At 42.9% G+C, this 26472-nt stretch overlaps 1 protein-coding gene across 1 annotated transcript in view; it reads left to right on the top strand.

The window, feature by feature from the left end:
* map4l (microtubule associated protein 4 like) overlaps positions 1-26472 on the top strand; it is a 69545-nt gene that overhangs the window by 9688 nt on the left and 33385 nt on the right. The window contains exons 2-5 of the mRNA XM_034555320.1: positions 4504-4590; positions 6159-6236; positions 7555-7794; positions 14836-16158. Coding sequence (XP_034411211.1) covers positions 4504-4590; positions 6159-6236; positions 7555-7794; positions 14836-16158 — 1728 coding nt within the window. The remainder of the gene's footprint in view (positions 1-4503; positions 4591-6158; positions 6237-7554; positions 7795-14835; positions 16159-26472) is intronic.

Below are 26472 nucleotides of genomic sequence, written 5' to 3'. Positions count from 1 at the left end.
TTTTTATTTTTTATTATTAGTATTTTGTTTGTTTTATTTATTTTGTATTTATAGTTAAAAGTACTGTTGGATGATGTTATTTGTTGGATGATGTTATTTGTTTGGAAAAAGAAAAAAACACCATTAATGCCTCCCAATTTCCATCAATAAATTAAAAAATTTAAAAAAGACACACTTTTTATTATTGTTACGAGCAAAGTAGGAAATAGTATCCATGCTGAAAGTGCTCTGAACTGACAAGATCACACGATAATTTATATTGTCAGGCTTTAAGTAATGCGTTTAAACCACAGCGTGGCTTAGATGTGGCGACACGACGACGCAGATAGGGGACTGTAGAGGCTCCTGGAGAGGTCAGCATAGACGCTGCAGCTGCATCAGCGCTTTATGGGTCATTTCATTCTAAGGGTTAAGGGCCTGAGGGTTGAATCACGTGGTTTGTCAGCATCGCATGTCAGGAGAGTAGCAGTGTCCATGTCCGAGAAGTGACCTGGACACCATGATAAGTAACAACAACTCTTCTCCCAACTGGAATAGCAAGAGTTTGACTGACCGATTGTTCATCCATATTTCTTTTGAAATTGCCTGTCCTATTATAAAAATAAAAAAAACACTTTCCAATTACGGCTTCTGAGATGGTGCTGTGTAACAAACCCTCTGGAGCACCACGTTACCGACATGCCCTGTACCCGTGAAAGCCACCTACCTCAGAGGTGAACTCCAACAGAAGGTGACCTTTGCATCTCCACCAAACACTTTGGCGAACCGCACGGTAAAAGCAGTTTTTTTGGACCAGTGTGTTCCCCGCTTGTGTACTTGTTTCTCACGCGATGTGTTTGAAGGAGCTTTCCAGTGAAGTGACCTTGAGGCTCGATGCCGGCTGCTGTCCTTGGAGGTGTGTGTGTGTGTGTGTGTGTGTGTGTGTGTGTGTGTGTGTGTGTGTGTGTGTGTGAAAAGCCACTGCAGACACGTCTCCCAGTCCAGGACCGGCTACCTCCACCAGTCTCCTCAGGGTCGTGATTCCGGAGGAGCACACATGCTGATCAGACCTGGTGTTGTGCTCTTTCCTGGATCTCTGGCCCCGTTCACGTTCAGTGTGCATACACCATCATCATCCTCATTTAGCTCTCTGTTGATCTTCTGTACTATCTTTTTTTAAATCTGAAGCCCTCCCTTGGTGTAAAGCCTCCGTTGCCTTCTCTGGCCATGGGGAGCTGAATAGAGGTAGAGAGCGTCTCCTTATCAGAGAAGTGGTCCTCTATTTTCACTCCCTTCCTGTTCTTAGTTCTCTGGAGAAACATCTGTATTCTGTCCACACTGTACTCTCTTGAGCCTTTATTGGATTCAGCCCTGGAGTCAGAGGATTCATCATCAGAAACAGAGTCCTCCTCCATACTGTACCAAGACTCTGATGCTCTTCTTCCTGCTTCCCTTTTGCCCGATGTTCCTTTCTTCGCCTGAGAACTTTCTCTTACCGGCCTCCACCTGCCCTCCAGTACTCACCTGGCCGTCTTCTTGAGCTACACCCACATCCCCCTCATCTCCCTTCTGAACCCCACCAGTCTCCCCCTGTCCTTCCTGCTTATCCTGACGATCCCCTCTGACCCACTCAGGATCCTTCTGGTTCTGCCCCTCAGCAGCTGCTTTGCTAGAAGCGTTGTGCTCAGCTGACCTCTTGTTCGGGCACTCCCTGGCCTGATGCCACTCTGGTCTTGAGCACGAGGTTGAGCTCCTCACTCCTGTTGTTCAGGACCATGAGGAGCGGCCTCCTGTGAGACACCACGTGCTTCAGCAGGGGAGACCTGCACCCCGGAGACCTTCTTCACCTGTGACACCACCCTCCCGTGTCTCACCAGCTCTCTGATCAGAACCTCGTGCCTGATGTTCGGAGGCACGTGGTCCACGGTGACTCTGACTGCCGATATTCCGAGTGGCAGAACTGGCACCACCGTGTCCTTCACCACGACTCCGTTCACCACCACCATGTTCACCTTCTCCACGCTGTCGAGAAAGATCACCACCGCGCTGTTCATGTGAGCAGCGGACTTCACGCTGCCGTGACCCACCACCCGCCCCACCGCCAGACTGCAGTCCTCTACCGAGCACACGAAACATGGCGAGATCCTCACGCCGTGTCTCTGTGTCAGCCAGCTCAGGTCCATAGCGCCATGTAGCACGTGTGTGGCACGCCGCCTAGCACGCCGGCTGTGCCAACAAGCACTCAGGAACCCAACAAACCTCCTTGTGCACCTAGTAACACCACACCACAACAGCACCGTGACACTACAACATAAACTGCTCTTTGTCTACCCGATTCACCAGGAAATACCATTAACTCACAACCTACATGCTCAGAGAGAGAGATAGAGAGAGAGAGATCTTGTTGCATTGTGTCTAGAATGCATTTGTTTGTTTCTGTCTACTGTTTGTCTCTGTGTGTATGTGTTACCTTTTTTTAAATACATAGCCATAAAGAAACACTTGCTCTCGCAACCTCACTCAACCTAATCAACGCTAATATGCGCCTGTTCATTAGTCATGATGTCCACCTTTACACCGACATCAGCCCAGTGCCAGGAATGTCGCCCCTTTTTTAATTCATGTCCAAACAAGGAGGGTCAGGGTGGATGGATGGGTCAAACAAACACATACGTAGCATTATTTAGAAATGTACTAGTGCGAACGTCATCTTTCTTTTTTGTTAGCAATGAGCTGATGAGTCAAATGTGCTAATCTAGGTTCTTGTTGTCGCCTCGTAAGTGCTGCTGTTTCAGGACCATGGACAGGTACATCTACTATTTGCTCTTTAGCTGCAGCAGCAGGCCAGTTCATGGTGGAGGAAACAAACATCACATTGTACTTCATCAAAATTATATTTTTTATTTATAATAGATTATATAGAGATATTCCACAAGTATTCTGACAGGAAGCAGCTCATACTCATATATAATGAGTTTAATGCTTGTAACTCAGGGACTTTACTCAAATACTGTACTTAAAGTGGCGTTCCTTCAGATGTGAGCCCTGGTGGGGTTTGGCGACACCTTGTTTACCTGTGGTAACAGCCAATGTTGTTTAATGTTACGGGTTACAGAATACTGGGGTGCAGCTCGACTAACTATCGTCATTTTAATAAAGAAGCCACTCAATAACTGGCCTTTTTCCTTCATTCTGTAGGCATCCGTAATCTGATATCATGCTGAACACGGGACGATTGTGTGGACGGCCAAAGTGACAGCTCATGTTCCTGCTCATTTCCTCCCTTAAAGAAATTACCAAAATGGCCGTTGACTTGTTTGGTAGATGGTAGTGACTTAACAGACAATTATGGAATAAAAAAAAAGTTCTTGTTTTTTTTCCTAGAGCTCGAACTTTTGGTCTTTGTTGACATAAATATGGCTCATGTGTCTGATCCCATTATGTTGCAGCTGGTAAAGTGAGTGGACATGCAGAAACCATTTTTCAATAATTTAGTTGATAATAACAGCTGTATAGTTTGATATATGATTGATATGTATAGTTTGATATATATATATATATATATATATATATATATATATATATATATATATATATATATATATATGATACAATACAATATGTGTCATTATATAATACCTTTTGATTTCACGGCAACACTCACCTCTCCTCCCATTGCTTCCCCCACCTTCACCAGTAATATCTGACATGCATATATATATATATACACATTTTCTTTTTTATTGCTCATGCAGATTACCATCTCTTTACCATTTATATATTTATTATACAAACACAAGGTAATTAAACTGGCAGTGTGGCTATTGACTGTGAGCTTGACCCTGGTTTTGGTGCATTTCTACATTATTAATAAGCCTGAAAAAACACAGTAGACTCTCATTGCCAAACTGGTAAATAATGTATTCATAAAATCATAGGAGTAAAGTAAATAAATTTAAAAAATCAAATAGATATACTGTAGTTTAAAAAGAACAAGTATTGAGAGTGTGTGAGTGGTATGGGGGCCTCAGCGGTCGGCACATAGGCATCGATCCTTTAAGACACATCCACTCCCACCAACAGCCGTTGCACCAGGTAGGCGCAGATGCCGTCGTCCTCTCCTCGCGAAACCATGGTGATAGTCCCTTTCAGCGACGTGTTGTGTCTGCTTGCCTCACTGTCAAAAGATGTAATGCACACACACACACTCACACTCACACTCACAGACTGGAGAGGCTGGTTTTGGGAAGCTGGACCTGTTTGATGGATAAACAGCTGACGGAGCAGAGTGACAGATTCAGACTCTCTATGTGGCATCTGCGGGATGGAGCATGTGTTTGTCAGAAATATGTACGTTGTTTATTCCGCACGTTTGGGATTCAGTCTTATTTCAGACACGTCATAAATGGAAATGTGTTTACCGGGTCATTTGGCCAATGACAAGCTCAACAACATAATGAGCCAGTCCGTGATGTTTGTTGGTTGACGATGATGCTCATCATGCATTTTGTCTATCTCCTTTAGGTCCGGGCATGATGTCGTCAATGATGTCGTCGGGTGGACGCCAAGACCCTCCAGGACAGTCTGCCTTCAGCTCTGACTACCTGTCTGGTGAGGGGGGAGGAAGTGTTTGTCCACTGTCGTGTAGAAGAGGTTTACACATAAAGTGTACTAAGCTGTTTTGTTGCAGAGGCCCATGGGACCTGAAGGTCCCCCTGTAGGTCAGTCTGAAAGAAAACACTCGGGACTCTTTCTGGGCACAGCTTTCCATGTGTTTTAATGTACATTCACAAGCGGAAAAAGGTTGACAAGGACCGAGCAAACTGCTTTTCACTGACGTAACACCCTAACCAGCAAAGTGGTCTCTGCTACCAAAAACTAGAGACCCAACAATGTAATGCTGCGTTCACACCAAACGCGCCGCTTTCGACGCCCGACAAGTTGTGCTGTGTTTTACACCAAACGCGCGACCAGATCCCATGCAAAGTCAATGCACAGGCGCATTTAGACGCGAAAAGGGGGCGTGGCTTATCTCTGTGGCTTGTCTCCGTAAAAACAGTTATAACTTCCGCCATCCGCCATGAAATAAATAACCACTATTTCTACTCTATACTTGTCGCCACAGCTCGGAGAATTTCACCGTCTTCTCCAGGAACTGCGTCTGGATGACTTCAGGCTAACCTGTAGTTGTATTAAAGAGCTTGGGGTGTCCGCAAACCGATACGATGTCCTCAATTTTTTTCTGATTCAAGAACGGCAGGACAGTGACGGGCGGAGCATCTCAACGCTGATTGGCTTTCGCCTCGGGCTAATTTTAAGTTGAAATATTTCAATTCGGGCGGAAATTTCGCGCCGCCCAATTCGCGTCTGTGCATTGACTTTGCATGGGATCTGGTCGCGCGAAAAAATCGCAAAAAGTTTGGTGTGAACGCACACCAAAGGGGTCACACTCTTCATGTGGTCACTGTGAATACCAAACCGTGTAATGTTTTCAGACATAATCCTCAACACAAACATATTGAACACTAAATTCATAGGAGAATCAATTATTCCCATTTATATTTGGACCTTACTTGGACTATAGATCAAAGACCTGAGGCAGGACTTGGACTTGTGACCAAACCTTGATACTTGACTTGGGCTCGAGCTGAAGGATTTGAGACTTAACTGGGATTTGCAGAAGATGTCTGGTGAGCATACTTGGCTCATGGACATGTTTCCTTTTGGTACTTGTCGCAGTCAGAAAACAGGTAACAACAGAAACAATACGTATGGCTCTGTTATAATTCAGGTGTCACAGTAAGCCATGCCAGTGTACCACTGAAACGGAAGCAGCTTAATGGGATTCAGCCATCATTCATTTCATTACTTTGTTTTATATTCAGATGTTTTTATTGATTCCATTTAACCTACCAGACTGCACACATTTGAATATGTCTAACATCAGCATTTGTTTCTATGTTCTGCTGGCTCATTTCATTCTCCTCCTCATCTCTCCTCCATCGTTCACCTCTTTTACTTCACTCCTCGCTCTCATTTTCACTCTCTCTCTCTCTGGGCCCACTGTCCTCTCGGATTCTCCAATTTCATTTCCCCTTGTCACTCTCCCATTTCTCTCTCTCTCTCTCTCTCTCTCTCTCTCTCTCTCTCCATCTGTCCGTTCTGTCTCTCTCTTTCAGGTCCCATGATGGGTGTGAGGACAGATCAATGGAGCCTGAACAAGACAAAGGACAACAGCATGCCTGACTCATTTCTAGGTCCACTTAACTTTTTACCTCTGACTTTAAATCTGGGAAAGACGTCATATTTTCCCTGCTCAAACACCATATTTTATGCGAAAATCCTCCTGGAGGGCAATCTATAAAAACAAACCTTTGACGCAAGCTGCTGCTTTGTAGGTGACGACACTCCACACGTGCTGCATACACATTTACCATTGAACAGTAGTTTTTAATCAGCTTTGCATCAAGTTATTCCATTTAAAAAAAACTGAAAATGTCCGTAATTGACCCTTCTCTACGCCCAGCTGTTGCTCTTTCGGAACTACTGCAGAGTCCACACTGTCACTAACTGCACTCAATGCATAAATATGATCTAGTTTATGGAAAAACCTAAATGTGAGAGAGTGATTTCAGAGAGAAGCAACAAAGGGTGTACCGTATGTGTTTTGGAGGATGTATCCAGGATGTTTCAGTAGTGTTAACAGGTTATAAAGATAGAAGCTGAAGCTACAGATTAGTGTGAAAGTGAACCACCTCATCACCTGCTGATGGAGACTGAAGACAATGAAGTTAAGGAACAGAACTGTTCCTGTGAAGGAGGGTAGGTCTTCATTCACCACAAAAGCAACATGTGTAGACATTCAGTAGCTAGCGTAGCATATACGTGCTAACGCAGGGGTCGGCAACCAGCGACTCCGGAGCCGCATGCGGCTCTTTAGCCCCTCTACCTGAGGCTTTGACTCAAAAAATATAGAAACATATTGTTTTAGAAACATATATATCCTTCCAACCTTTCAGGCTAACAAGCATCAATATCACACAAGATTTAACCACAACGAGCTCCAAATCCACAAAACCAGGCTGAAGATGAAGAACACATTTGTCGGAGAAGGCAGATGCTACGCTATGGCCGGCCTGCAGTCAAGGAACAGGGATTAGCGGCGTGGCGGATTCACTACGCTTGTGCATCCTGGTTCACTTGTAACTTGGAAACCCGTCTCATGCAAAATAAATGTGTATTGTTGAAACTGGATAGTATGACACATTATATACATAAAACATTGCTTTGTGGGAACAGTGTGTAGGATTTCAGGTGATCTATTAGCAGAAATGGAAAATAATATTATCACTTTTTCATTACCTGAAGAGCTCTCCAACACAAGGGAAGGCAGAGCTGAGGGGTATTCAGTTGGTCCCAATCTGCGACCTCACTAGTAGATGGCAATAAAACCTACACACTGTCCCATTAAAGCAGTTGTTAAACTGTTACCTGGTCTTACAGCTTCCTAACAAAACAAAAGCAGCAGAGTGCCAGTGGTCTGTTTGTGATCTCTGTGTTCCGCCTCCCCATCAGGCTTTTCTCAGTCGGGGATGGGAGGGACCATGGGGTCCGGCCTCCCACCGTTCCAGACCGGGATGAGCACCACTCTCGGCCAGACCGGGATGGGCTCTGCCATGGACACCCAGAAGAGTTCGGGCCTATTTGGCGTAGACAACAAAACCACCAGCAACACCGGTGGAAGCAGTCCGTTTAAGAGCAGCGATCTGTTGTCGTCTGGCGGCCCGGGAATCCCCTCCATGGATCACTCCACAGGTATCAGACAGAGGGGGTGGGGGTGGGTGGTTGCATGTTGTTACTGTTTGCCAGTGGAGGGCAGGGGGGAGTCAGGAGAATGAGGAGAGAGGAGGAACTTGCGATATACGCAGTGTGCTTTTGGGGGCTACAGCTCGGGCCAGATTGGGGGAAAAAACACCTACATCCTCGTCATGTCCTCGATTAGATTTTTTTTAAACCTCAAATTGTACACTTATTATTTCAGAAAGTCGCCATGGGTTTCTGTAGCAGGGCAGCACGGGGGAAGATCATCACACAGGCCCTGCTCTCGGCAGCAGAGGGCAGCCTTCCCCATCGTAGGTGGAAACTGACGTCACCGGTCGCCTCACTGCTGCACCTCGTGCACTCTCTTCCTCTGCTCACTGGATCAGCAGGCAGAGGAGTCTGAGACAATCATAAAAACAGGACAGCCCATAGTTTCATGTCTCGCTGCCTTTAATCCTGAATTGTTAATGTTTATAATACTCATTATCTGCTCGAACAGCTGACTTAACGGCAAAGTAGCTGGCCGTGCCTTTGCAGTCTTCCGGTGTAATCTAAAAGCCGGTTATCAGATACTGTCAATGGAGACATGAACAGTTATTTTATCAGCCGAACAGAATTGTTCGGTGAGAAATCTAGATAATTTTTTTCCGCAGGGCCCTCAATTGAACTTTTGAAATGACTCAGCATCTGAGTTTTGATAGTGCACAACTTATTAAACATTTAGCAAGCTCTATTCATTTTATTTTTATTTTGGATCTCCTCTCTAAAGATAGCTCAGTACCGGCTGGTTGTTACGTAACACTTGCAGGAAGTTTCAACAGACTTCCAGAAACCAGGGATTTGAGGAGGGATTGCTCGTTACACAATGCTGTTGGGTAACTGTGGTCTTTAGATTCACAATCCTATTGGTTTGAGCATAAGGATATTCCTATGATGCCCATGTCTGTAATGCATCATAAACATACTGAGAAGTTGTTAATAATCTGCTCTGAATATCATAACATCATAATCATAGTTGTAATACATTGTGTTATTTCTAAAATACATCATACATTATACACACCATAACAACATTGTTGTTAATATGCATTATAATGTGATTATAAGTGACACTAAATGTAGATTGTTTGCTTGAAGTAAAGATATCCTTAAATCTATGCACGAACAACACAAAACGTTGTCAGATTAATTTTGCTTTACTTGAAGCCAACAATAACTTAGTTACTTATAATCACATTATAATGCATTGCAATCTCGATTGATATGTAGACTCAATGATCAATAATCCAATGTCACTGATGCACTGAAAACCAATACACAGCTTTAAGACATGCCTTTATTTTGAAATTCCCAGGACCCGTTTCAGCCCAAGCTGATCTCTTTCATCCAGAGCCCAGTTAAAAAGAATTGTCTAGTCATATGCCAGTTGCTTTTTGTGAGTATGACAGTAACTATAAATGTAATAATGTATCCATGAACGCTTGATATTAACAGTGATTGTGATGCAGTATTATGATACTTGCATGCTTTATCATGTGTTATTATTAATGTTGATGTGCGCTTGTAACTATGATTACACAGCAGATCATAAGGTATGAGTTTATGAGTATGTTCATTATAGACATGGGTGTCATAGGAAGTGCTAGGACTATCCATTGAATTCTCATGGAAGAGGAGGCAGTGATGTAACCAAATGCTGCTATTTTAAAATCCTGTGCTTAGCTCAACCGCTCCATTACACAAAATACCTGCAAACATTCTGTAAATATGCCGATCCTGTTGCATCATCTGGATGACAGCAACGAAGAGTAGAATGGAAGCTCTGCATATACCTAACAACAACATGTGAAGTACAATTTAGAGGCACTTCCGATTGCCCGCATTTTATGCTACTTTGCACTTCTAAACCACTACATTTTGGAGGCAAATATTTGACTTTTTATTGCATTGCATATATTTAACTTTTGTTTCTTTTACATATTTAAATTATTACTAATAATGTATCATGAACGGTTAAGCTACCCAGCAGTATATAAAGTAATTAAATTAGCCTCAAGTGAAGCATTCTTCATTCATTCTACGTAACAAGTCATTCTAATGTAGGTACTTTTCGTGAATGTGGGGTGTTCACTTGTAACTGACACGGCATTATTGGCTCTGTTACTTAAAGGGGACAAATCGTGAAAAGAAGAAAAGTCAGTTTTTTGTTGGCTGCCTTGATCGAAAAACAAGCAATTAGCAAAAGGAACACCGAATTCTTCCCCCAAGCCAATTGGAGCAGACCCTTTTTGAGAGGCGGTCTTAAAGAGACAGGCGCTTAAACAGAGCGTTTCAGAGGGTGAATACAGGTGTATACAGACAGACAGAACGAGAACAATAATGTAGTTTCTGAATATTTAAGAATGTAAAGATGTTCTAGTAGGAACCTAAAATAGGAATGTTATGTCCCCTTTAAGTAAAACATCTGAGTACTGTTAAGTTCAACCGAAATTCTGAGCTTCCCGCGCTTTGAAAGACGTCCTGAGACCAGTAATTTAAAATATAAAGTATTTAATAAAAGAATAAGGATCATAAGCATATATTTCTGTCCCAGCCGGGCGCGCTCACGTGTCGTTGGGTCCACAGGCTATAATAACGATTTATATGAATCAAAATCTGTTAAAATAGTTCACTGTCTACCGCCTTCACGTGAGAGGACAAATGCCTTATAGAGTTTCGAAAGGTTAAGTACAATCCATACACTGAGCATAAAGCTTCTCCATTGGTTAGTATCAGGTATGCATGCTTATACCTCAACTACACAGCATGCTATTTGCCTATCAGTACAAGGAGGCAGACTTCTCTAAGCAATAAACCACAATGCTACTTCCCTTATCTCTTCCCTTTCGGCCCTAAACAGTAAGATGGGCTCCTTCCAAATAAATGCCTATCTTCCAGTCTCTTAGGGAGACCACTACTTTGACTACGCCTCCTTGGATCAATACATTCCATTCATACCTGAGTCATCTTTATAGTTATGATAACTATAAAACATAAAACAATCAGCATACAGTTACAATAATACTTATTCAATGATTACACCTTTACAGTAACATACTTATACAGTGACAGTGACTTTTCTCCCATGTTTCCCAAACACATTCCTTCATAATATTCTTCATAATATCCCTTATTGATTATCATATCTTTCTTATGTATTAATTTAAAACATGGACTTTCCTATTTACATGTGCAAGTATATATAAAAAACCATTACAACTCTATAGTACTGAGGTAGAAATGCTGATAATCTCAAGAAGGACTCCGTCCCCTGAGCTCAGAATTACCCATTAGCATCAGCTATCTGTCAGAGCCCTGGGCACGGACATGGTGCAAAGTACTCTACAGAACCTGCTGAGGATGTAATAATTAATATACCATCCAGAATGAGGGAGTACAGATGTTACTAATATTAATAACAATGGCTCTGTTCAGAACAAAATCCACGAAGAAAGGCCCATTACACCCCGACTCTAATGTAATTCCATTGATACTTTGTTATTGCCCCAGTTGCTTTTGAACATCATATGCAATATGTCAGGTGAAGTCCTCTGATATTAACAACAACATTTAATACATACATTTTTCTTTATTAAAACATAGCAGTTTCAACGGCTGTTGTCGGCTGCTTTCTTCAAGCTTCAATGAGAGTGGCTGAGTATGAGTAGTTCAGTCCTGTTGCTAGGCAGAAAGAGTCACGACAGGTCATATAGCTCCGCTTCTTCCCGTCTCACATCACTGAGTATCCAATGAAGCAAAAAGAGTCATAACACCTCTCGTAGAAGAGCTCATGGATGAGTGGTGTTCCTTTGGGCCGAAAGGTTCCACGAGAACCTAAAGATGTTTGCTGCCAGATGGGATTGAGTCCAGAATAACTCCTGATCCAGATGATAGGAGTGATCGGTGGGGTTCAGTGAGACAAAGCCCCCTTTAGCAGCAACATTTCAGTCCAAACTCTGACACGCAGCTCTTTTTGCATCAGCAAAGTGTTTCAGGCAGCCAGCGCTCCGACATTAATGTGGCAGTTAGCCAGAGCCCAGATTAAGATGTACTCTCCATTAAATACCTTATCACATTAAATATAGACGATAATGCCCCGAGCCTGCCTCTTCCTTCGAGCTGTTTATAGCCGGGCAAAAGCATTGGAGGCCGAAGGGAAGAAAACGTCTCCTGCAATTCAATCAGTTTCGAAAAAAACAGGGAAGAGGTGGCCGATTTAGAGGGAAAGGTGCAGCTTTATCTGGATTCACATTAACATCCGGGGATGAAGGACAGATTTAGGAGATGGGAGGAATAGGAATTTAGACCAAAAGGGGACATGACGTGCAGACTGAAAGGAGTCTTATAGGTGCGAGTTTTATCGATGCGGCCTATCCGTCTGTCTGGCCGTCGGTTCATCTCTCTCTCTCTCATTCTCTCTGAGCCTATGACGTGCCCGTCAGAAATAATTTAGAAATACTGCCTCAGCGGGGAAAACCATCGCCGCAACAGTGATGACTTCATTCCCCAAATAAGAGGAGATAGTGGGAGTGGACAAACAAAGGGATCCTTTCAAGGCAGGCTGAAGCTTTTTTGTTCTTCTCTTTGCTTGTCAAAGCTTGCACGTGCACAGTTTGTCATGCCGTTGTGATTCAGTTGCACAGTCCATATGTTATCCTGCATGTGGGACAACGATTCCATTTATTGCTGGGATTCTTCAAACGTGCATGCATTTTTTTTCTAATCCCGCATGCTAAAGGTGCTTTCTTTATTTATTGCCTTATTTTGCTCTGCTGTGTGAGCCATGGTGGTGATGATGATGATTAAAAAGAGGTGAATCCAACATATTTTCCACATTGAGAGAATCACACATTATATAGTATTATATACAGTCCATTCCAGACTCCATTCAGAATGTTCATCATTGAAAATGTACACAATATGATATGACCAGCCAATGGATTTTTCAACTTTGATTTCCTTTCATTTCACTGCATTGATTGGTATTAATACACAGTAGAATGATATCCCGTAACGTCTAAAAGCAGCGGTGTTGAACCTGTTAAGCCTTTTGTAAAGATGTGAAATGTAGATAAGCACAAGATCTCCAGTCACAGTGAGCTTTGGTCCTTCGAAGTCACCATAGAGATTTGGCAAATTGGAATGAAAACTGTTTTATATGAAATGTGAATTAACAGTTCATTCAAACAACGCTGACAGAGAGGAGACACAACCAAGCAGATAAATCCAAGAAACTCTTCTCACTCGGTGCTCAGCTCTGAACCATTATGTTAAAACAGCATCTGAACATCTCTGTCTCGATTATGCATATTCCAATTCGGTGCCATAACTGAAAAATAGAAAGTCTGTAACGGGTTAGTAAATGACACGTTGAATGTATTTATAAAAGCAGGCACCATCACATACATCGTGTTTGATGAAACATCCCAAAGTCTGTGCCAAAAGGAGCCTAAAAGCAATCCGATTGTGGAAACACTAGCAGACCTCAGACTCGTAGAGACGAGCAATATGCTGTGGTCATTTCTCCCTCAGGGGTCCAGGTAGTCTGCTACTGGGCATGCGTTGTGTTTGCCTTTGCGTTGTTTTACTCACGACTCACGGTTAAATCAAAATCTTTCCAGATATCCACATTCAGACAAACTTGTAGATGCCTTTAGTCTTGATCAGGACATAATCATAGTTTTGCTCAATTAATGGTTGATGGAAGTAGGTCTCTTAAAGGGGACATGACATGCTCCTTTTCAGGTCCATACTAGTATTTTAGGTTTCTACTAGAACATGTTTACATTCTTTAATATTAATTTTTCTCACTTTGTCTGTCTGAACATACCTGTCTTCTGTCTGAAACACTCCGTTTTAGCGCCTGTCTCTTTAAGAACCCCTCCCAGAAAAGCATAGTCTGCTCTGATTGGCTTCAAATTAAATAAATAGCGCACCTCTGCAGAGGTAGTTTTCAAGCCGTGGGTGGAGATACTCAGATGAGAGGGGGGGTTTATGATATGTCCACTTAAAAAAAAGTATTCCACTGATTATTTATGTACAGTTTAATTTAACTGGGACTTCAAATAGAGACCCTCTAGTCTTTTATAGTCATCCAAATCTGCTGGTATTCATAAATACCACCCACTCAAATAAATTATTTTCTTAAATTTAGAGACATTTCACTCCACCCCTAACAATCCCTGTCGACAATGTCAAAACGGGATTAAACGTTTAGTTTCTGAAATAATCAATGAAATTAAGCTACTTAACCCGTCTCTCTTAATGGGGAAGCACTTGCCCGATGAAAAATGAAGCTATGCGCTCTCTGCTATGTTCACATATTAGAGATTGTAATAAATATTGTTCCCATCAATGAATTATCATTTCACCCACACTCGACCTGTCCGCTATTAATCATGTTATTATGACCCAACCCCCTTGCGGATATAACTCACTTATGTAAATAATAAAGTAGTAGTGAACTAACATAATTTGAATACTTGAAATCACATTAATTATACAGAGATATCATTAAAAGCGAAAAAAAAAATTTAAAAGACATAAAGGACTTTATACAGTGTTTGTCATGTGCAGCAGTGCTCCCCAACATCTGTAAACCAACTTTGATGGAGTCCCCCTTTAGGAAATATGTTTAATGACAATAAATGTGCAAACAATCTCAGGGACTGCATTGAATCTCTAAGTAAGCATACCCAACTGTTTAAAAAAACTGGCACATTCACTTGCCGTTGTTCTAACTCTAGTCTTTGTGGCATACCTTCGAACCTACATACCTACACGCAATATCGCCTCATCTCGTATAGAGCTTAACTTTTGATGAGACCAGTCTTTACACTCCCCTACTGCCATGAAACAGTAAACAATGTATTCATGAAGTAGTGACAGCCACCTACGATGACCACAGTCTGATGGTTTTTCCGGCAGCTGATTCTCTGACACAGTATGTGATTGGTTCCTCCTCTTATAAAACCCTCACCCCCCACCCCTCGGCAGCTCCCGTCCTCTCTCCCAACGGCTCAATGGACGACAGCAGTCCCACCTCCTCCGCCTCCGAACCTCTCAGCCCAGAGAGAGTGGGGCCGGGGGACGAGAGTTGCAAGGAACAGCAGAGGCGGCAGAAGAAGAAGAGGAAGGGCCATGACCAGATCTACGACTTCTTGGCAAGCCAGGAGAAAAACATCGGCCAATCAGACACGCATGGGATGCAGGATAAGGGAGGACCGGAGGCGGAGGAGGACGAGGAGGAGAACTGGGAGTGGGATATCAGAGAGAGTGGAGGAGGGGGTAGAGTGAAAGGCAGGAAGACTAAGAGTCGGGCAAGACTCCCAGAGGAGTGGGGTGTGCCCCAGCAGCCCAGCTCCCATGCGCCGGCTACAGTCACTCCCACCTGGGCCACAACTGGCAACTCTGGTCCTTTTGACTCCAAAACTCCGGATGACAACCCCAGCCCTGTTTTGCCCTCTGCCCCTGCGCAAATACCCACCAGTTTCACTAACTGTTCCCATGCTAGCCTTCTAACAGATGCATTTCCACGCTCTTACGAGCCGATGTGTGTGGACGATTTCCCCTTGTCTGATAATGGTGGTCCAAAAGCAAATCAAGAGAAGGTTTTGGGGAGGAAACCTGAACATAACAGTACAACGGCTAGTGTCGCCATCAAGAGTAGTCCAGCTGGGAATGTTAGTGGTAGTCTAGCGTTGATGACCGGGGAAAATCTGAGCCCCGTCTCCCAGACCTTCTCCTTCCTGGATTCAGTCCTCCAGACCCCTCCAGGCTCCACTCCTGACTCGCAGACCACCACCCCTATCACTTACACCCCTTCCCTTGCTACTGTTCCACTGACTAAGTCCACCCCAACAGAAATTGGCATCCCTGCTTCACAAGCCACTACTGCTTTGAACCCCTTCAAGATCACTCCAGACCTCCCTCCTGCCTCCGCTTTTTCCACCAACACATCACCGTTAGTTTTCGTAGGAACACGCCCCCCAGCCACTGCGGTGGGGTCCGCCCTCAACGTTGATGCCAAGCCGTTTGTCCCCTCGGCCACACTCTTGTCCTACACAGCCACACCCAGTTTGACTGCAGCTACCGCGTCCGTTACCACTTCAGCAACGCCCCTTATCCCCTCAGCTTCTCACTGTAAGAATGAAGCCACCCTCACATTATCGTCAGACACTCCCCCCAAAAGTGTAGCCACGCCCTTAAGCTCAGCAAAAGCCACTTCCCCACCCCCCATCACCCCCGCAGCCCCTCCTTCTCTCCCTGCACACTCAGAGCACCAGGAGTCCTCGCCGCCACAGCTCCCCCCACTGGAAGGTTGGTGAACTACAGGGAAGATTATGAATAACATGGGGCACATTTGAATAAAATCTTTGTAGGCTAAGCTAGCAGGAAGTAGCTACTTGTTGTCTTCCTCTGTGCATGGCTCTTTGTCTGTGGATTGAGCACCAGGACTGCTTGGTGCTTTATCTTTTTCTTTATGTATGTGTAATAACCAGGGCCAGAGACATAAATGCAGAGCAGCTCAATTGTATATAATAATCTGATCCAAACATAAATCTTCTCTATATCAGCATTAAACAAATCCCAAAGATTTTTTACCAGAGAAACATTTGTGTCCAGATAAATCACTCTTCACAGCTGGTGGCAAGAGTATGGGACACAAATGTACTGTGCTGGTCAGACCCTACATGAAAGTTGTCTGATTGACTTCCCTCTGCCTGCCTCTGTGTTCCTGTTACCATGTTCCTAACAATGTTATCACTTGACCTTCTGCTTCTGATAGCTCTGCTATCTTTGCTTGCTCCACTGTCTACTGTTTCATATGATTGTCAGCTGCCCATGTAACCCCCCACTATCTCCTCTCTCTCTATAGAAACACACACATGACCTGGGTCCTTACTTGGCAAAGCTAGTTTGCTAACGCTTTTTAGCTTCCTAAAGTTGATAATGTTGTAGTTGTTAAAGGTAGGGCGGTAGTACAGAAGTTAAAAGTAGAAATGGCTGTGACCGAGACTTTTGGTTTACCAATCATGTAAAACATGGTTTAGGTTGGTGAAACACAACCTGCAGTTTTCCAATTTTCTTGATGCCTCCTGGGTTTATTGTGTTTATTTTGTGTTTCTATTGCAACTGTCATGTGAATTTGCATCAGCCGATAGAATGGGAGTTATCAGTGGTTATCTCGACCTAACCTTATAATGCTTCTCATGGGCCAAACTGCACCTAAAGTGAAAGTGAACTTCTTGAATCGAAACCAAAGGTTTAGGCAACACAACTACTTGGTTAGATTGAGGAAAATTGTGGTTTGTGTTCAAATAAGTAACTTGGCATCAGCAAAGTAGAAAAGTACATTTAATGAAGTCTTTCGGTTCCACACGGGACAAGAACAGGGGGCTCCCAGGTGAACGTCCTGTGCTTGTTTGACCCAATACATTATTTGAACCCCTTGAGACAAGAGTTGTAGTTTGACAAAAATATCTCTCCCCTTGCCAGATATATTCCAATATACAACCACCTGTCAGTGACCATAGTTTCCATGCTTAAGTACGAAGATGACAACTGAACCGCCTCCATAGATATAATAAAAACTACACAATGAAGATCACAAGATGTTCCTCAAAGCTATGGAAGACATCAAATAAGGGAATTCCAATTATTTCTGTCACAAGGTTACTGTATAGTCAAGGTGAATAATAAACCCTTAAGCTCACGGTTAAAGTATCTAAATTTTAACCCCTTGTTATCTTGATCCTGTGATGCAAAATTCCCGAGCAGTTTATAGGTTTTTGCACTTGATCCTTTTCAAAACGATAGTCCTGGTTAGAATCTGTTTTCTGAAAGGAAAAATATAATCACCCTTAAATATCAGGGTTTCTCCCAGTTGCTAACTCTTGACATGTCCAAGAAAGTTATGGTTGTGAGTTTGTTACACCCCCCCTGGGTGGACCAACCATGTAGTGAACAGCATAGTAACGTCTGCCCTTTTGGCCTGCCCGGCCTCTTGTACGCCAGGATAAACCCTCAGATGACCTCAGTCGGATGCTTCTTCTTCCTGATGATGCTGGGTTTCTCTGGCGACATCCCCACAGTCTGCTAAACAAAGATTTATTTATAAGTGCGATTCCACCTGTGCTTCTCCTCAGACTTTTCTTACGACTACAACCTGACCCAATACCAAACACCGTCTGTGAAATGTGTGTTAACTCAATTAATCTAATATGACTCTAAAGCATCCCGTAGTCTCTGAAATGTCCCATAGTCTCTGAAATGTCCCATAATCTCTAAAATGTCCCGTAGTCTAAGAATCATCCCATAGTCTCTGAAACGTGCCATAGTCTCAGAATCATCCCATAGTCTCTCAAATATCCTATAATCTCTAAAACGTCCCATAGTCTCTGAAACATCCCATAGTCTTTGAAACATCCCATAGTCTCTAAAACATCCCATAGACTCTGAAATGTCCCATAGTCTCGGAAATGTCCGGTAGTCTCTGAAACGTCCCGTAGTCTCTGAAACGTTCCGTAGTCTCTGAAACGTCCCGTAGTCTCTGAAACGTTCCATAGTCTCTGAAACATCCCATAGTTTGTGAAACATCCCATAGTCTCTGAAAAATCCCATAGACTGTGAAATGTCCCATAGTCTCTGAAACGCCCCATAGCCTCTGAATCATCTCATAGTTTGTGAAACGTCCCATAGCCTCTGAATCAGCCCATAGTTTGTGAATCGTCCCACAGTCCCATAGTCTCTGAAACATCTCATAGTCTTTGAAACATCCCATAGCCTCTGAATCATCCCATAGTTAGTGAGACATCTCATAGCCTTTGAAACATCCCATAGCCTCTGAAACGTCCCATAGTCTCTGAAACATCCCGTAGCTTCTGAAACGTCCCTGAGCTTCTGAAACGTCCCTTAGCCTCTGAAACGTCCCTTAGCCTGTGAAACGTCCCTTAGCCTCTGAAACAGCCCGTAGCCTCTGAAACGTCCCTTAGCCTCTGAAACGCCCCATAGCCTCTGAAACATCCCATAGCCTCTGAATCGTCCTGTAACCTTCTGATATTCTAACTGGAGTTTTGAAGCACAATAACGATGTTCAAGTATTGTCTGAGTTGATGTTGGATGTGAAAGTGCCTTTTATTGCATTGAAGCTGATTCTGAACTGGCTGACCATTGTCTTTTTCTCCCCTCTCCCTTCATTTCTGTTTCATAATGGCACCGATCATGCGACCTTGATCAACAGGTAAGACATGTTTCTCTTTTTCCAGTTTGCATGTTGGATTCTCATATGGAACAAATATGGCAGTGGTGGATTTGCATGTAAAGTAGTGGTATTAATATAAAGCAGAATTGACTAAAACCAAGCACAGGCAAAGCTTTTGTTTTAAAAGAATTAAGAGAGAGTTGTTGGCATGTCTAATGTAGAACATCATATTATGTTCTTCCGGGACAAAGGGCATTCTTTTTGTATACTGGGGTTGAGGCGCTTGAGGTTTCTTGGAACATTGGGGAATTACGCTCTTGGGCAGTGGTTCCCAACCTGGGGTCCGGGCCCCCCTCAAGAGGGCGTCAGAGATCACAGAGGGTTGAACCAGAATTTCCTTTTTCTGAGATTGTCTAAAACCAGGTTTGCACTTGTGTAACTAAAATCGTAATAACACACTTACTGGATCATTTATCCCAAAGTCAGTTTAATGTGTTAAACTATTTAAAATATATATTTTGACCTCACTCTACAAATTAGTCGTCTACGTAAGAGGCCACATTCTTTTTACAAGTTCTATTCATGAAAGAAAGTTGATTTCATTACAAAAAGAGCTTTCTTAAACTCAGTATGTCTGCACAGTTGCAGATAAAGATCAGGCTCCACTAATAGGATGAGTATTATAAGTATTAGCTTGAAGGTAAAAACCCATCCTCTCGGGCATTAGAGGTCAGCATGTAGCCGCAGAAAGATGAGTAATGTTGTACATTATGGGTAAAATTCACACATGGATTGCACGGCTTTTGCAGCTAAATAAAACTACACAATTAAGACAACAAAAGAAAAGGACGTATTTGATCTAACGTGATCTAACTATTTGTCTGTTTGGGTCTATTGGTGAGGTCCAGTTCTCTTTTGCAAGGCATGTTCCTATGGCTTTCCGCCCAGTGAAATGAATGAATGAAGTTATGAATGATTGGCTGAGCAGTTTGTTGAAGTGTCTGCTGCAGAGGACAGCGCCACGCTGTGTGTAGCTGGTCCTCTTGACTGAGACCCATGGTGCTGCTGCAGCACAGACACACAAACCTCATGCGGTCTGAAAAATGAAGGTTATTAACGTGGCCTCCCTTGTGTATTTGTTTTTCAAACGGACGCTCTGGTCCAGTAAGAATTGAGCCTTTTAATGTTTTTTTCACTGAGTTTGTGGTAGAGTTTGCAATAATCCTAACCTTTTAAACTTACTGCTCCTTGCCGGAGCGTTTCTGCACTGCACTTCTCAAAAATCTCAACAATTCTTTATTGACATTTCTTGGTTAGAAGTCAAATTTCTGTGGAATTATGCTGTCAATGTTAATATGTACAGTATGCTGTTGATCGGTGCATGGCAAATATACTGCAATCATTCCATTTCTCTATGAAAGTTTGGATCTGTAACCACCTTTAGAAACGACTTTGCCTCACTTTTTTATAAGAGATTAAATGATTTGTAAATCCTTTGTTTTGGGTATACAGCCATAACTCTAGATCATTTTTTTGTAGTATCTCGACGCAGAAGATTTACACGGTGAATGTGGTAACGTGGTAAAAGATTTTAAGACATGAGTTAACGTTAAAACACTCGGTTAACCTGAAACAGCCACAGGTCTGGGCAACAAAACTACTCGTTAGGGTCAGAAAAAACATCATGGCTTGGCTTAAAATAATACCCCTGAATAAAATAAAAACCCCACCCAACCTCTGTGTCTCAGTGGATGAAACCTATTAGAGTTATTGATATCTGACTGCGTCCTCTGCTTTTTATGTTTTTTTTATGTCTCTGTGTGTCTCTATTTATACACCTGCGTTCTGCTTTCACAGCTCCCCATCTCCTCATCTCCTCTCACATACAATATATTCATGTCTGGGACTATTTCACCCTTACATAAGGAGAGGACACCCTGTTTATTTTTGAGGTGTGTGTGTGTGTGTGTGTTTGTGTGTGTGTGAGTGATAGCTCCTGGGGGCACTGGTTGAGTCTCAGCACTGCTCTTTGGCTCCATAAAGTGGCCTGCTGGGAGAACTGCAGAGCCGTTTGACGGATGCAGCAGCTCATCAGAGACCAGATTAAAATGAACCGTTATTGATCCCCAGAGACGAAATGGCTTCTGGTGGAAAAGACTTAAATTATTGAGCAGTATTAGACGGACTCTCACCTGGATTAGGAATGCTTCCAAATCTCAAAGCAGTGTCAAATCCCTCCAATATCTTTACATTTATTTTCTAAATATGTTTTATTCATATTTGAGTTTGCTTATTTGCTTATTTTAATTGCTTCATTCAAATGTGTGATTATACTGAATTGAATAAGGCTGAATATGGATTTTTTTATGTACTGGATAACAAGTCTTCTAATCGACTGTTTAGCTCGTTCGTCGTTTTTACTTCCTGCTCCTCCAATGTGAGGATTTGCGACATAGTTTTTTTCCCGTCTTGTGTTTCATTAAATAGTATATCGGTGGGTTTTGGATCTTTTGTGAGATTAGAAGATGGTCACAATGGTCTGCGGGCACTTTTCATAATTTTCTGGCATTTCATAGCCCAAGCTGTTCACGAGTTATCATCAACGATAAAAATGAGCATTAGTTGCAGCCATGCTGTTAAATATTCTCCAAAGCATACATTATTGTAGACTATAGACCTAGACCAAAATATCAGCCAGAGGGATATAGTATATTTATATTGGTATATTTTGCCCTATTCCAGTACAGTAATGTCAAACTAGGTCATTAAAAAAAATAACAAACAAAAAAACTGATCTAAGGGATCTGTGTCAAGGTGTGTTTATTGGTTTGATATCATCGTTGGAATTTGGAAATTCCCAAATATCAGTATGGGCCTATAGATGGGGCTATATCAGACCTTTAAATGTTTTTTTTTCTCCTAACATTGATTTCCATTCATTTCAGATTATTAGGATCCATCCATCCATCCATCCATTTTCAATACCGCTTATCCTCATTAGGGTCGCGGGGGCGCTGGAGCCTATCCCAGCTGACATAGGGCGAAGGCAGGGGACACCCTGGACAGGCCGCCAGTCCATCGAGGGCAATTATTAGGATCCTTTGATCCTAATTATCGTATCAAAGGATTGTGTTGTAACAGCCTCCCTATAAATGCTTGCACTCATTGGCACGTATTGTTTTATTGAGGCGTAGAAGCCCGAAGACGCTGCCAATCTTCTGCAGGTTAAATAATTTATGTTTTTGAACTTTTAGGTCGGTTAGGTTGATTTTTTGTGTTTCTGTGTTTGGGCCTTTTTTAACCAGATCACAGAGAGACAGACAGGCCAGGTGACAGTGACAGAAGGAAGAAGTGGGTTCCTCCCTTTCTCCCTCCTTTCGGGCCGATCTCCATCTTTTATCCCCGCTCCTCTGTCTGCTCGCCTCCTTTCTTTGTTGGATTAATTTAATTCAATGTCCCTTACACCCCATACTTCCACCTTCCCCCTTTCCTCCCTTCCTCCTGTGCATCATACCTCATACCCCCCCATCCCTCCATCCCTCCATCCTCTCGTTCTCCTCTCTGCCCTTTCTGTCTCCTCCGTCTGCATCACATCTTCCCCTTCTCCTGCTCAGACTCCCTGTCGCTGCGGCACCGTGAGGATCGCTGCATTGGAGGCTGGGGGGTGGGGTGGGGAGGGGGCGTCGTCAGGGAGACACAGAGAGCCGGTTACCATAGAAACAAAGAGACTCGGCGTGTGAAGGGATAGAGGGAGAGAGAAGGGGTGGACTGGGTGTGACAGTCAGTGAGGTCGAGGAGTAAAAATAGAAACGCTCTGACAAGATCCTCCTCCTCCTCCCAACCCACTCCTCTGCCCCCCACATCTCTCCCCCTCCTCGTCTCTCTGCCGGGCGCCATAGGCAACCAGCTGTAGCATCCTCTATCTCTCTCTCGCTGTTCCCTTCATCTCCAGAGGATGTTCAACAAGCTGTGACCGTCAGAAGGAGGACGAACAGTGACCTCTGGGATTCTTGCCTGAGCGGAGAGCCATGAGATCGTCCCAATCTTTCACAGAACTGTTGTGATAATATGTCAGAGTAGCACAAATATAAACAGTGATATAAAAAATACAAACCGTTTAAAACAATAACAGTCAAATCATTTTGGAGCCCAAGAGATAAACAAGCAACATAACTATTTAATTGAATTATCTAAATTAATTGTGTATATGTTTCTCTGCTGGATTGCGTGGCTGTAATTTATTGGATGAAACTGGTGAATTAATGAGAATGAAATACACATGGCCACATGTTGTTTTTCTCGAGCGTTACTCAAACAGGAGGAAGTGCTGCATCTGTTTTCATCAGCGGATTAAACCACATTTGGTGCTCTGGAGTTTGGATCAGCGAGGTGAATGAATGGGCGTTAGATATGATAGATATGAAGATATGGGTTAGAAGTGTCACATACATACAGGGACACTCATGCATTTGACCCGCCCTCAGCATGGAGGAGCATTTGGCTGCAGTAAGGCGCCTTGGGGTTCAGTGTTCAAGGACAGGAGGATTGTGGTGATTACGACCCGCTGAGCCACCGACTGCTGGAAGCCATTATGATCTATGCACATGGTTGATCAGCAATAAGAATGCAAGAAGACGACACATATCTCTTGTGGCCGGAGTATTTGTGACGGGAGCAAAGGGGGAAGTCTGGTGAGATCGTATGAAGAGAGAAAGTTTGGTCGAACAAACACAGGACTAACACGTTGACTAAGTATGTGACTCAAGTTACGGAAAAGTGCAGTTTTCATAATTCAATTCAATTTATTTTGTATAGCCCAATATCACAAATTATCCTCAAAGGACTTTACAATCTGTACACATACGACATCTCTGTCCCAGGACCTCACATCGGATCAGGAAAAACTCCCCAAAAATAGAAAAAACAGGGAAAAAAAGGGAAGAAACCATCAGGAGAGCAACAGAGGAGGATCCCTCTCCCCGGATGGACGGAAGCAATAGATGTCATGTGTACAGAATGAACAGTGTTACAGAGTTACAACACATTGAATGAATATGACAGAAATTATGAATAATTAGTGACAGGAGGCAGGGCCACAGAGGCATCGCAAAAGAGCCGATGAGGTCTGGCCCAAGACCAGCTTCAGACACAGCCAGGTCCAATGGACCCTATGAGACGTGAAGGGACAAAAACTCTGGGGACGAAGCAGAGTTAGTAAGGTGCAATGGAGAGATGTAAATTCATCCATAAGTAGAGAGAGAAGAGGAGATAGGAGCTCAGTGTATCCTAAAACTATAGCAGCATATCTAGGGGCTAGACCAGGGCAAACCTGATTCAGCTCTAACTATAAGCACTATTAACCTTTTAAGCCCCATGGCGCCGATTTACACATTATAGTTAGACTGTGTAAAACCTTACAATAAACATGAGCAAATATATTGATGTTGTACATCAAATTAAACAAGAGAACTTGGGCTACAAGAATCAGTAAGCCACTGAAAGAATTATGAAAATATCATAAGTCAGCCCACTCAGCACGTTTCCGGAACTAGCAACCCACAGTTCGGTGCTATCAGAAAAAGCCAGATAGCAAAAAGCAAGAGGACTCCACACAGATTCTAAATATGTTTTCAAACCGAGATATGAGCAAAAGAACACAGCAACATGAATCAATTTAGCACTTACAGTCACAAATGTTTCTTATCTTTGGCTTTTTAAAAAAAAAAAACAGTTTTCTTCTTCTAATCAACCAATACTGCTATATTTGGATGTATTGAACACCATAAGTAATATACAAGTGAAATATATGGTTTGGTACATGAGAAAATTCAAATTGCACAGATGGTGCCCAAATGCCCATTTCGCCTAATTTATCTGGACTAAAACCTCTCTAACTTTGTTCTGCTTTACTTTTTAAAGTCAAACTTTGCAGAGAGACTGGTCACATATTGTGCTGTGATATATGATGTGCTCTGCTGTTTCTGTTCATCCTTCCAAGAGATAATCATCCTGAAAGTGCTTTTTTTTCTAGGCGAACCTAGAAATTCAACTTTTGCTGTCTTTCATCTTTATTTACTCTTAACCCGTAACACATATAATAATATTTACAAATCTGAACAAAAGCACACATGGTTTGCCTTTATTATAACACCGACATTATTCAAATAGCCTTTGTGGTTGCAGAGATGCACCCTTTTTAGTTTGGGTATGATATTTCAAGCAGAAACCTAGAAAATAGCTTGGGGCTTGAAAGGAGAGGAAAGTCTTAAGTCGACTCTTAAATGTGGTGACTGTGTCTGAAAGTGGAAGCTGGTTCCATAAAAGAGGAGCTTGATAACTGAAGGCTCTGGCTCCCATTCTAATCTTTAAGACTCTAGGAACCACGAGTAGCCCCACATTTAGTGAGCGCAGCTCTCTAGTGGGGCAACATGGTACTACAAGCTCCTTAAGACATGATGGTGCATCACCAATCAAGGGTTTATTGGTAACAACTGATAACAGGGAATGGTGTTGATGGTAATGAAGGAACAGTGATGTGTTTTTGATACAACAATGGAGCTCTTTGGCACAGATACATGATATATAGTGATGGTAAGTTCAGTTGGGTTGAATCCAGACTTAAGGAGAAGAAAAACTAGTGAAAAGGCAGAAATCAAGGCATTATTAGTTTAGTATTAATAGCTTATATTATTTCAGTTATGGCTGCAGTTTTCACACTGAAACCATGCGCCATACAGTGTTCGGAAGTGTTTGGAACCATGGATTTTACTTTAGTTGCATGAACGGTTTAAGTCTCCTCAGTTATCAATGTCAGTTACTTTTCTGGTATACTGACAGTCAAACTTTGGACGAGTTTCAAACTCTGAGGCAACTAAAATTCTCAGTTCTAAATTCTAAAGCTAACTTACTGAATCCAAAGCATCATCCACACAATTCTAGCAAACAGTGAGGCCCAAAGACAAAGGGAAACCTGTGCAACGTTCCCAGTGTGCACTGGACAGTGAGAAGACATCTCTGGACATCTCAGCAGAAGGAGTATCTGCCAAAGGTCACTGCCACACAGGCTTCTAGACATGGCAGTCCAACAGATACCCAATTAACGCACAGTCGGCTTCACCAGCTGGGATCTGATTTGATCGCTATCACAAGAAAGAGATGAAGAAGAGGGTGTGTGTCTCGTCTCTGAGATGCCAGAACATCAACTGTCAAATCTAGAAATCCCTCCGCTTTAACCCGAGAGCCCATTTGAATGTTAGCACAAGCCTAACCCCGACTTTACCGGAAGGATTTTCTTGCATAATACCCACCCCATTGCAAGTCTATTGAGAGCGAACAATGCTCTAATGTCTCCCTCTCCCTCTGCCGTTACAGTAGACAAATTGTTTATGGAGGTATTATGTAATGATTCTCATTCATTTGCGGTCAGGCTT

The sequence above is a fragment of the Cyclopterus lumpus genome, chromosome 17 (assembly GCF_009769545.1).
Source record: "Cyclopterus lumpus isolate fCycLum1 chromosome 17, fCycLum1.pri, whole genome shotgun sequence".
NCBI classification, from domain to species: Eukaryota; Metazoa; Chordata; class Actinopteri; order Perciformes; family Cyclopteridae; genus Cyclopterus; species Cyclopterus lumpus.
This window is presented reverse-complemented; position numbering and strand designations above follow the sequence as displayed.